Source organism: Neoarius graeffei, chromosome 18 (assembly GCF_027579695.1).
Source record: "Neoarius graeffei isolate fNeoGra1 chromosome 18, fNeoGra1.pri, whole genome shotgun sequence".
Taxonomy (NCBI): Eukaryota; Metazoa; Chordata; class Actinopteri; order Siluriformes; family Ariidae; genus Neoarius; species Neoarius graeffei.
In genome coordinates, this window is record NC_083586.1 from 35,149,662 (window position 1) to 35,162,100 (window position 12,439).

The 12,439-nt window shown below is 44.6% G+C and overlaps 1 protein-coding gene across 1 annotated transcript in view; it reads left to right on the top strand.

Annotated features, from left to right (window-relative positions):
* The first annotated feature begins 7,877 nt into the window (after positions 1 to 7,877).
* The window catches only part of lonrf2 (LON peptidase N-terminal domain and ring finger 2), a 70,954-nt gene continuing 66,392 nt past the window's right edge, over positions 7,878 to 12,439 (top strand). The window contains exon 1 of the mRNA XM_060898738.1: positions 7,878 to 9,159. Within this exon, the coding sequence (XP_060754721.1) occupies positions 8,469 to 9,159 (691 nt within the window). The 5' untranslated portion in view covers positions 7,878 to 8,468. The remainder of the gene's footprint in view (positions 9,160 to 12,439) is intronic.

The following is a 12,439-nucleotide window of genomic DNA, read 5'->3' on the forward strand; positions in this document are numbered from 1 at the left end:
CGTGGCCGGCGAGGGCCTTTCTGTGCGGAGTTTGCATGTTGTCCGCGTGGGTTTCCTCCGGGTGCTCCGGTTTCCCCCACAGTCCAAAGACACGCAAGTTAGGTTAACTGGTGACTCTAAATTGACTGTAGGTGTGAATGTGAGTGTGAATGGTTGTCTGTGTCTGTGTCAGCCCTGTGATGACCTGGTGACTTGTCCAGGGTGTACCCTGCCTCTCACCCGTAGTCAGCTGGGATAGGCTCCAGCTTGCCTGCGACCCTGTAGAACAGGATAAAGTGGCTAGAGATGATGAGACGTTCCGTGGGACTGTAGCCAACCTTCCTGGACGTGACTGCAAGAGGAAAAGCCATCACAGATTGAACAGAAGGATAGTGCCAGTGGTAGACAAAGAGCCAAGGACAACTTCCAAAGGGATAAAATCTAAACTCCAAGGTCAAGGTACATTAGTGTCTGATTGCACCATCCATCACTTTTTGAATGACAGTGGATGTAATGAAAGAAGACCCAGGAGGACTCCATTGTTGAAAGAAAAACTTAAAAACCAGACTGGAATTTACTAAAATGCATATTGACAAACCACAATGCTCCTGAGAGCATGTCCTTTGGACAGATGAGACAAAACTCAAGCAAGTCGGCAAGTCACATCAGCTCTATGTCAACAGAAGAAAAAAAATGAAGCTTTCATAGAAAGGAACACCATACCTACTGTGAAACATGGAGGAGGCTTGGTTATGATTTGGGGCTACTTTGGCACGGGGTAAATGAAATCTCAAGACGATCAAGGCGTTGTGAAGTGAAACATACTACTGTGTCAGAAAACTGTTTCAGTCGCAGGTCATGGCTTCTCCAACAGGATAAAGACCCAAAGCACACAGCTCAAAGCATCCAAGAATGGCGAAGAACAAAACATTGGACTGTTCTGAAGTGGTCTTCCATGAGCCCTGATCTGAATCCTACCAAACATCTCTGGAAAGAGCTGAAACATGCAGTCTGGAGAAGGCACCCTTCAAACCTGAGACACCTGGAACAGTTTTCTCAGGAAGAGTGGGCCAAATTTACCTGTTGGCAGATGCAGAAATCTCCTGGAGAGCTACAGAGATCTCTTGTTAGCAGTGATTACCGCTAAAGGTTGTACAACAAAATATATTAAGTTAAAGGTACCATCATTATTATTATTATTATTATACCCCCACTCCAAAGGAGAGGGTGTATACTGGTTTATTTACCTCTGTCTATCCGTCCATCCGAAACACCCTTTTTCTCAGCAACCACAAATCATAGCCACTTGGGACTAAACTTCAGTTTGGGGTTCTAGACCGTATATACCTTTTTCAGGTCTGTCGCACAGCGACTTCCTGTTTACCGACTGAATGTATTGACAAAACATATAGCGTGGATTTTCGTAACACTTTTCTCAGCAACTACAAATCACAACTACTTGATACTTGGTACCGAGCTTCAGCTTGGGGTTCTATATAGTGTGTACCGTTTTCAGGTCTGTCCCACATCGACTTCCTGTTTACCGACTGAATGTATTTACGAAACATATATAGAATGGATTTTTTATGCTATTTCAAGAAGCAAAATGCTATTTCAGAATGACTGTTTACCAGGATGCTATTTGAAATCCCTTTTCTTTACTTGTTTCAGGGTTAATTATTTGTTGAAGTCAACGTTCATAAGTGTCCTATGCCTTCGATTGCTTGGATTCTGATATAAGCGGGAGTATATGCAGTGAGCAGTAGCTCACAGTTGATCTTGTTACCTCGCCCGGGACGGAGTCCACCAGGGGGCGAGGTATCGTTTTCGGTCAGGTTTCTTTGTTTTTTTGTTAACGATATTACGAGAAAACGGCTGGATCAATCTTCATGAAACTTTCAAGATGGATGGGCATTGGTCTCAAACAGAACCTCCGACATTTTGAGGGTCATCCGGTCAAGGTCACCAAATCATTTTTGTTGTGGCTACTGCCTCATATAGAGGCGCTAGCCACTACGTCATCGTGCTGTAAGAATGTAAGAGTGTAACAATCACGCTCTGCGCATACATGTGTTCCGATTAAAATGGCCATTGAGTGTATCCAATTCGGTTCGCCATTCAAGATAAATGGACTAGACTAAAGAAATCACTTTTCAGACATGTTTATGCTTATTACAGAGGGAAAGTGTGTTCCTATTTTAAAATATACTCCCTTCCCTCGCCTTCTTCGGCCAGTGGTCCCATGTGTGATGGAGATGTGATGCGCTTCCAAGTTGTTACGGGAAGTTGTTGAAAAGAGTATTGAGACCACTGAGCTCTAGCGCTTGGCCTTTTCCAGGAAATAAGAGTTTGGGTCATGGTGACAGTGTGTGTATGTCAGCCTCGGTTCGGAGGTTTCAGTTTCAAAAACTAAGAGGTAAGAGTAGAATAATATAAAGTACAGACACTTGGTATATTTTACCTGTGTGTGTGTGTGTGTGTTGTTTTTTAAATTAAATTGTGCATTTTTGGATTACGCTTCATTTTTTGTGGCTACTGCCTCATAGAGTAAATATGTATACTATATTTACTGTATGGACATGGTATCAGAAAACAAGTTTGTTTTTAAGCAGTAGCCATATGTAGTCAAGTCAACTTTATTGTCAAATATACTATACATGCTCAACATACAGCACAGATGAAATTTCAGTCCTCTCTGACCCACGGTGCAAACAGGCAATCCAATAAATAAAAATAGAATAATTGAAAAAACAAACAATATAAACAGTATAAACACTCTAGATAAGAACTAGACATAGACTAAACACTCAAACAATATAAACAGTATATGTACTTATAGGGCACTTATTATTTTCACAATATCTTCATTCATATTCATCATAAGTGCTACTGGGCAAGGTTTGTTTTGCCTGGCAACACTTGTTGGATACTGTTGTGGGTTGTTTGTGCTTCTCAGCAGAACATCCATCCATTATCTGTAGCCGCTTTATCCTGTTCTACAGGGTCGCAGGCAAGCTGGAGCCGATCCCAGCTGACTATGGGCGAGAGGCGGGGTACACCCTGGACAAGTCACCAGGTCATCACAGGGCTGACACATAGACACAGACAACCATTCACACCTACGGTCAATTTAGAGCCACCAATTAGCCTAACCTGCATGTCTTTGGACTGTGGGGGAAACCGGAGCACCCGGAGGAAACCCACGCGGACACGGGGAGAACATGCAAACTCCACACAGAAAGGCCCTCGCCGGCCACTGGGCTCGAACCCAAAACCTTCTTGCTATGAGGTGACAGTGCTGCCCTCAGCAGAACATCATAATATTAAAGGTGTCATTCCACGACAAACCGTTTAATACTTGCTTTTTTTGAAATACCATAGGTCACGCCGAGTTGCATATGCATGCTGCACATGAAAATGTTCTTCTACCCCCATTCCCTGTATTAGCCTATGAAAGAAGCCTCTCCTAAAGCCCAGGCACAAAAAAGCCCACCTAGAGTTTGCCAGGGCCCACGCTGACAAAGATGAAGACTACTGGGACTCTATACTCTGGAGTGATGAGACCAAGATGAATGTTTTTGGAACTGATGGCTTCAAAACTGTATGGCGTCACAAAGGTGAGGAATACAAAGAAAAATGCATGGTGCCTACAGTGAAACATGGTGGTGGCAGTGCCCTTATGTGGGGCTGCATGAGTGCTGCTTGTGTCGGGGAGCTGCATTTCATTGATGGCATCATGAATTCACAGATGTATTGCTCTATACTGAAAGAGAAGATGCTACCATCACGCCGTGCCCTTGGTCGTCGTGTACTTTTCCAACATGACTAAACACACGTCTAAGGCCACTGTTGGATTTCTGAAGAACAGGGTGAAAGTGATTCAGTGGCCGAGTATGTCTCCTGATCTGAACCCAATCGAACACCTATGGGGAATTCTGAAGAGACAAGTTGAGCGTCACTCTCCATCCAGCATCCAGTCACTAAAAGAGGTCATTGTTGAAGAATGGAAAAAGATTGATGTTGCAAAATGTCGCCAACTTGTTCATTCCATGCCTAGAAGACTTGGTGCTGTCATTAAAAATCATAGAGGCCATACAAAGTACTAGATGTAGTAGTTTTTGTTGTGGGGTGTATTCATATTTTTGCACCACCCTAATTTGAGTAAAACTGAAAAATGGTGTCGCAAAGGCGAGGAATACAAAGAAAACTGCATGGTGCCTCCAGTGAAACATGGTGGTGGCAGTGTCCTTATGTGGGGCTGCATGAGTGCTGCTGGTGTCGGGGAGCTGCATTTCATTGATGGCATCATGAATTCACAGATGTACTGCTCTATACTGAAAGAGAAGATGCTACCATCACTCCATGCCCTTGGTCGTCGTGCACTTTTCCAACATGACAATGATCCTAAACACGCATCTAAGGCCACTGTTGGATTTCTGAAGAACAGGGTGAAAGTGATTCAGTGGCCAGTATGTCTCTTGATCTGAACCCAATTGAACACCTATGGTGAATTCTGAAGAGACAAGTTGAGCATCACTCTCCATCCAGCATCCAGTCACTAAAAGAGGTCATTGTTGAAGAATGGAAAAAGATTGATGTTGCAAAATGTCGCCAACTTGTTCATTCCATGCCTAGAAGACTTGATGCTGTCATTAAAAATCATAGAGGTCATACAAAGTACTAGATGTAGTAGTTTTTGGTGTGGGGTGTACTCATATATATTTTTTGCACCATGCTAATTTGAGTAAAACTGAAAAATGGTGTTGCAAAGGTGAGGAATACAAAGAAAAATGCATGGTGCCTCCAGTGAAACATGGTGGTGGCAGTGTCCTTATGTGGGGCTGCATGAGTGCTGCTGGTGTCGGGGAGCTGCATTTCATTGATGGCATCATGAATTCACAGATGTACTGCTCTATACTGAAAGAGAAGATGCTACCATCACTCCGTGCCCTTGGTCGTCGTGTACTTTTCCAACATGACTAAACACACGTCTAAGGCCACTGTTGGATTTCTGAAGAACAGGGTGAAAGTGATTCAGTGGCCAGTATGTCTCCTGATCTGAACCCAATCGAACACCTATGGGGAATTCTGAAGAGACAAGTTGAGCATCACTCTCCATCCAGCATCCAGTCACTAAAAGAGGTCATTGTTGAAGAATGGAAAAAGATTGATGTTGCAAAATGTCGCCAACTTGTTCATTCCATGCCTAGAAGACTTGGTGCTGTCATTAAAAATCATGGAGGCCATACAAAGTACTAGATGTAGTAGTTTTTGTTGTGGGGTGTATTCATATTTTTGCACCACCCTAATTTGAGTAAAACTGAAAAATGCTGTCGCAAAGGTGAGGAATACAAAGAAAAATGCCTGGTGCCTCCAGTGAAACATGGTGGTGGCAGTGTCCTTATGTGGGGCTGCATGAGTGCTGCTGGTGTCGGGGAGCTGCATTTCATTGATGGCATCATGAATTCACAGATGTATTGCTCTATACTGAAAGAGAAGATGCTACCATCACTCCGTGCCCTTGGTCGTCGTGCACTTTTCCAACATGACAATGATCCTAAACATGCATCTAAGGCCACTGTTGGATTTCTGAAGAAGAACAGGGTGAAAGTGATTCAGTGGCCAGTATGTCTCCTGATCTGAACCCAATTGAACACCTATGGGGAATTCTGAAGAGACAAGTTGAGCGTCACTCTCCATCCAGCATCCAAAAGAGGTCATTGTTGAAGAATGGAAAAAGATTGATGTTGCAAAATGTCGCCAACTTGTTCATTCCATGCCTAGAAGACTTGGTGCTGTCATTAAAAATCATGGAGGCCATACAAAGTACTAGATGTAGTAGTTTTTGTTGTGGGGTGTATTCATATTTTTGCACCACCCTAATTTGAGTAAAACTGAAAAATGCTGTCGCAAAGGTGAGGAATACAAAGAAAAATGCCTGGTGCCTCCAGTGAAACATGGTGGTGGCAGTGTCCTTATGTGGGGCTGCATGAGTGCTGCTGGTGTCGGGGAGCTGCATTTCATTGATGGCATCATGAATTCACAGATGTATTGCTCTATACTGAAAGAGAAGATGCTACCATCACTCCGTGCCCTTGGTCGTCGTGCACTTTTCCAACATGACAATGATCCTAAACATGCATCTAAGGCCACTGTTGGATTTCTGAAGAAGAACAGGGTGAAAGTGATTCAGTGGCCAGTATGTCTCCTGATCTGAACCCAATTGAACACCTATGGGGAATTCTGAAGAGACAAGTTGAGCGTCACTCTCCATCCAGCATCCAAAAGAGGTCATTGTTGAAGAATGGAAAAAGATTGATGTTGCAAAATGTCGCCAACTTGTTCATTCCATGCCTAGAAGACTTGGTGCTGTCATTAAAAATCATGGAGGCCATACAAAGTACTAGATGTAGTAGTTTTTGTTGTGGGGTGTATTCATATTTTTGCACCACCCTAATTTGAGTAAAACTGAAAAATGCTGTCGCAAAGGTGAGGAATACAAAGAAAAATGCCTGGTGCCTCCAGTGAAACATGGTGGTGGCAGTGTCCTTATGTGGGGCTGCATGAGTGCTGCTGGTGTCGGGGAGCTGCATTTCATTGATGGCATCATGAATTCACAGATGTATTGCTCTATACTGAAAGAGAAGATGCTACCATCACTCCGTGCCCTTGGTCGTCGTGCACTTTTCCAACATGACAATGATCCTAAACATGCATCTAAGGCCACTGTTGGATTTCTGAAGAAGAACAGGGTGAAAGTGATTCAGTGGCCAGTATGTCTCCTGATCTGAACCCAATTGAACACCTATGGGGAATTCTGAAGAGACAAGTTGAGCGTCACTCTCCATCCAGCATCCAAAAGAGGTCATTGTTGAAGAATGGAAAAAGATTGATGTTGCAAAATGTCGCCAACTTGTTCATTCCATGCCTAGAAGACTTGGTGCCGTCATTAAAAATCATGGAGGCCATACAAAGTACTAGAGGTAGTAGTTTTTGTTGTGGGGTGTATTCATATTTTTGCACCACCCTAATTTGAGTAAAACTGAAAAATGGTGTCGCAAAGGTGAGGAATACAAAGGAAACTGCATGGTGCCTACAGTGAAACATGGTGGTGGCAGTGTCCTTATGTGGGGCTGCATGAGTGCTGCTGGTGTCGGGGAGCTGCATTTCACTGATGGCATCATGAATTCACAGATGTATTGCTCTATACTGAAAGAGAAGATGCTACCATCACTCCGTGCCCTTTTCCAACATGACTAAACACGCATCTAAGGCCACTGTTGGATTTCTGAAGAAGAACAGGGTGAAAGTGATTCAGTGGCCGAGTATGTCTCCTGATCTGAACCCAATCGAACACCTATGGGGAATTCTGAAGAGACAAGTTGAGCGTCACTCTCCATCCAGCATCCAAAAGAGGTGATTGTTGAAGAATGGAAAAAGATTTATTGTTGCAAAATGTTCATTCCATGCCTAGAAGACTTGGTGCTGGTATTAAAACTCACAGAGGCCATACAAAGTACTAGATGTAGTAGTTTTTGTTGTGGGGTGCACTTATATATTTTTGCACCACCCTAATTTGAGTAAAACTGAAAAATGTGTAACCTAAGTTTATATGATTAACCTTACTTTCACGTTCTAAGTTAAACAGATGTTTGTTTAAAATGTTGCTTTTCAAAGTGAGTGAAGTTCAGTATTTTCCTTCCATGACTATTTTATCTTTTACTCTCAACTTTTTGAGGTGACTGATGGAGGAATGTGAAGAGTCGGGTTCAGGAGTTTTGTGTAAGCTCTTCCTTCAGGGTTACACAACCCGGGTTTGTCATTATATAAGTGAGCTACATAATGCACCAATGAGAAGGGGCCGTCGAGGTCACGTGTTGCGTAGTGGGCGGGATGAACTCGAGGTGTTTATTGTTATGTAGCAGACCGGTTGGACTGAAAGCCCGTTTGCGGTTGTTTTCAGTTATGTAGCTAATACGAGTTGTTTTAATGGACTTCTCGGTTCGGACGGGGTTTAAAAATGGTCAGGCGGAGAGGAAAAGGAGTGGATACCGGCGCGGAAGGGAGCTGAGGGGATTATGCGGAGAGCGGTTTACCGGAGTGTTATATAAAAACTGAGGCGCTGATGAGAGACTGACTGCGACTGTTTCATGTTTCAGCGTTCATACAGAGTCGTTTTCTTGCTCTACCGCCTTTTAATTCCGTCCTGTCGAGCTGGAGACTTTTTTATTTTATTTTATTTAAAAAAAAATTATTTCTCGTTTAACTTTTTAACGGTTCCACAAGTGTCGCTCAGCATAGCGCGCGCGCGCACGCAGAGATAGAGAGGCGATTCGAGAGCGAGCAAGCAAGTGAGCACGTGCGCTTTGTGTCATGACCTCATACTAACCCTTGACGTCACGGCCTGGTCATTTCCGGCGCTCGTGCAGCATGTGAAGGGAGCGCTTTGCTCTGTTTGTTTATTTCCGGATAGAGAAGAGCTGAAGACGATGGACGCCGGGATCCAGAGTTCTTCCGAGCATTTCGTGCATGAGCCGAGTGGCGTGTGTCCGGAAATGCTGGAAGTCGCAGAAGAAGCGTGCCGGGCCGGGGATTACGAGCTGGCTATTGAGATCTATTCGTCTCAGCTGTCCGAGCTCCACCAGCCCGACCGCGGGCTGTGCCTGCGCAAAGCGGACGCGTTAGCCCGTGCCGGCCGGATCGCCGAGGCTCTGGACTCGTACTGTATCGCCGCGGATCTGCACCGACTCCGACCCGACGAGCTGCGACTGTTAGTGGAAGCGATCGCGCGCGCGATCCGCGTGAAGGAGCTGCAGGCGAGCGCGAGCGCGGCCACCTGTTCCGATCCGGACGAGCTCGAGGAGGCGGAGCGCGCGCCCGACTTATTCTCGTGCCGCCTCTGTAAGCACGTGCTCTCCGAGCCCACCACGCTCGTGTGCGGCCACACGTTCTGCAAACGCTGCCTCGAGGACGCCGTGACCGACGAGTGCAAGTCGTGCACGATCAAATCGCCGTGGTGCACGAGCGGCCTCCGGGCCAACGTGGTTCTCAGCGGCCTGCTCGACAAGTGGTTCGAGGCGGAAAGTAAATCCCGGAGGTTCTGGCTCGAAGGGGAGAGCCTGTGGAAGAAACAGGAGCTGCAGGCCGCCCTGGAGAAGTATAACCAGGCTGTAGAACTAGGTAAGGGGTCGTGAGCTCATGCAGTACTGGGAGCGTGACCTACTAATACTGCCAGCAGTTATCAAACATCTCAAGGGTGACGGGTTTGTTTGGCTTCTGAAACACCCGAGTTTATCCTCAAGGCTTGGGTTTTTTTTTTCTGAACAAATATCACCATCTTGTGCCCTCAATGTACAAGACTAGATCACGTCCCCTGTCCACCCGTCCATGATTAAAGAGCAGCAGCAGGGTTACCAGGCATCACTCAGGTCATCTGTTGAATTAAAGGAGAACTGAAGTTATTTTTAAACTTGCTTTATTTCTTAATTAACGTGTTACTCAATTATGTTTTCACACAGTGATGCTTTTGTGGCTTTGGGACTGGCGTTTTGACTTGGCCGGCTTTGGGACTGGCGTTTTGACTTGGCCCGGCTTTGGGACTGGCGTTTTGACTTGGCCCGGCTTTGGGACTGGCGTTTTGACTTGGCCCGGCTTTGGGACTGGCGTTTTGACTTGGCCCGGCTTTGGGACTGGCGTTTTGACTTGGCCCGGCTTTGGGACTGGCATTGTCGTGAATGGTTTTGCACTCGGGTTTCCGTCGGTGGGGGCTTTATAGCATCAATGAAGCTGACCTTTTATGTTAGGACTGTTAATGTTATAGTCATGTTGTCTGCTGCCTGGATGGAGATGGGTTCCCTTTTGAGTCTGGTTCCTCTCGAGGTTTCTTCATGTCGTCTGAGGGAGTTTTTCCTTGCCACCGTCGCCACAGGCGTGCTCATTAGGGATAGAATTAGCTCATATTCTAAGTCGTTCAAATTCTGTAAAGCTGCTTTGCGACAATGTTTTATTGTTAAAAGAGCTATACAAATAAACTTGACTTGACGTTTTCGCAACCATCCAGCCATTATTTGTAGCCGGTTATCCTGTTCTACAGGGTCACAGGCGAGCTGGAGCCAATCCCAGTTGACCAAAGCCGGTATCTCACTGGGCTGCGACAGCCTGCGACTAGTTGGAGACACAACAATTGTGATAAAATATGCAAATTAGTGACAATTTTCACTTGGAAGCCGACTGAATTGACGTTCACGTATTTTATTGCAATTGTTGTGTCTCCAACTAGTCGCAGGCTGTCGCGGCCCAGTGAGATGCACTCGCACTTTCTGTCTCACAGAAACTGACTTGAGAAGGGTTCGTGATGGCTTTGCGACACATTTGCAGCTATTTTGAGAGAAACTTTGTTGCGCAAATTTTTTTTGAACACGTTCAGAATTTCAGCGACGAAGGAGCGACACTTTGTGAGGAAATTGAGAAGCCCTGCGAATGTTTTAAGACACTTTTGAAACTCTCTCGCGAATGACATTCGCAAGCTGCCGCAGCCCAGTGAGATACTGGCTTATGATTGAGGGCGAGAGGCGGGGTACACCCTGGACAAGTCGCCAAGTCATCACAGGGCTAACACATAGACACAAAACCATTCACACTCGCATCTACGGTCAATTTAGAGCCACCAATTAGCCTAACCTGCACGCCATTGGACTGTGGAGGAAACCCACGGGGAGAACCTGCAAACTCCACGCAGAAAGGCCCTCGCCGGCCACTGGGCTCGAACCCAGGATCTTCTTGCTGTGAGGCGACAGTGCCAACCACTACAGCAACTAATTGTGATTTTAAATATTATGCAACGAATGTAAAATGTGGTTTCAGACTGATTGTGGGTCATAAAACGGAGCACAGATCAAAAACGATAAGAACTTTGAAATGTGTATAACGCCAGTTGGTGCAAATGAAAAGGTAGAGGCAAGAAATTGTAAAATGGATGAATAAATAGTAATGTTTTGACAAACAATATATTTTGTTTTTCTTCTAACTTTATCATATGTGATGGGACGGGTTCATCTATAAAGGTGGGATTGACTAATGTAAGTAGGGATTAATAAAATGGTGGAAGTGACAGACGTCTCTGTGAAATTGGATCAAAAAGGGTAAGATTGTACATTATGTAAATATACCGTTTTTGTGACGTTTTGCGGGACGGGACGCTAGTTATACAGGGGACGGAACTGCATATAAAAACCCGGAAGGCGAATGTCCGAAAATGTGACACACTACGTTAAAATATGTGATGGTACTGTTCCGTCCCGTTCTGTTCCGTACCGGGTTATGGGAGATGCGACTTATCGGCCTATTCGGTTTTAGCCATGTTGAATGTAGTTCGTTTGGTCCACAGCAGGCATCGCTTATCTGCGTGATCTTCACAAGACTTGTGCGAGACTTTGAAACGTGACGTGTCGGTGCTGCCATTTTGAAAACTGTTTTCCAAATGAAATATTGCACAAAAACGAGTTTAAATGACGACTGCGAAATTTTTTTATTTATTTTTTTTTAAATCTTTATTGAAAACCAGAGGTGAACAAAGTACCCAAGTTTATTACTGGAGTCAAAGTACAGATCCCACTGGTTAAATGTTACTCCGATACAAGTGAAAGTTTACTTCAGTTACTTGCTTTTAAAAATACTTAGGTATTCAAAGTACATTTTCTGTCAACGCATTGTTGTATTATTGCCACAACGCTCACAATACCAAATGCCTCTGAAGCAACCGACTGGGTTTTCTGACTAGCTTGTAGAGCTGAAGCTCCGCCTGACATGCTAACAAACTCTCTTCAAACTCAAAATCATCTTGGGTAGCTAATGTTACTAGAAAAGAGAGATTTCTACATTGTTTATTTGGCAAGATTATGCTAAAGTTAACGTTATTCATGTTAGCGTAACTCCGTTTCTACGTGCTAACTAACAGTGTCCAAGTTAACTAGCTATGTTAGCTGTGGACAAGGCGACGGCAACTTGGCGGGAAAATCCATAGAAAGTCATTTGACGAACCAGACTGCATAGCTATTGCAACGTTATCGCTAGCTCTAAAAGCACAGACAACTTCATTGCAAGCTTTCTCTTGGAATAAAACGTTTATATCCCCTCAATATGGACGGTGAGTTTTTGTAGGCCGTGATGTGGTTCGTTTTAGGCAAACAAAACAAACATTTAAAACGAAACGAATCTTTAATCCTTTCTGAAAACTGAAACATGGGTTCTCGGTATGGCCGTGGGTGCGTGTGTGCATTCCCCAGAAGAACCGCCTGCTTCCATTCTGCCATCAACTGATCGTGTTCAAATAACGCTGCTGAGAAATTGAATTTGATTTTATTCAGTCTATGGACGTGACGTGACCCTAGTGATTACTGATCGGCTGTCTCAGCGTCACCTGGGAAAAAAAACAATCATGTTTTATAAAAGAAACCATTTT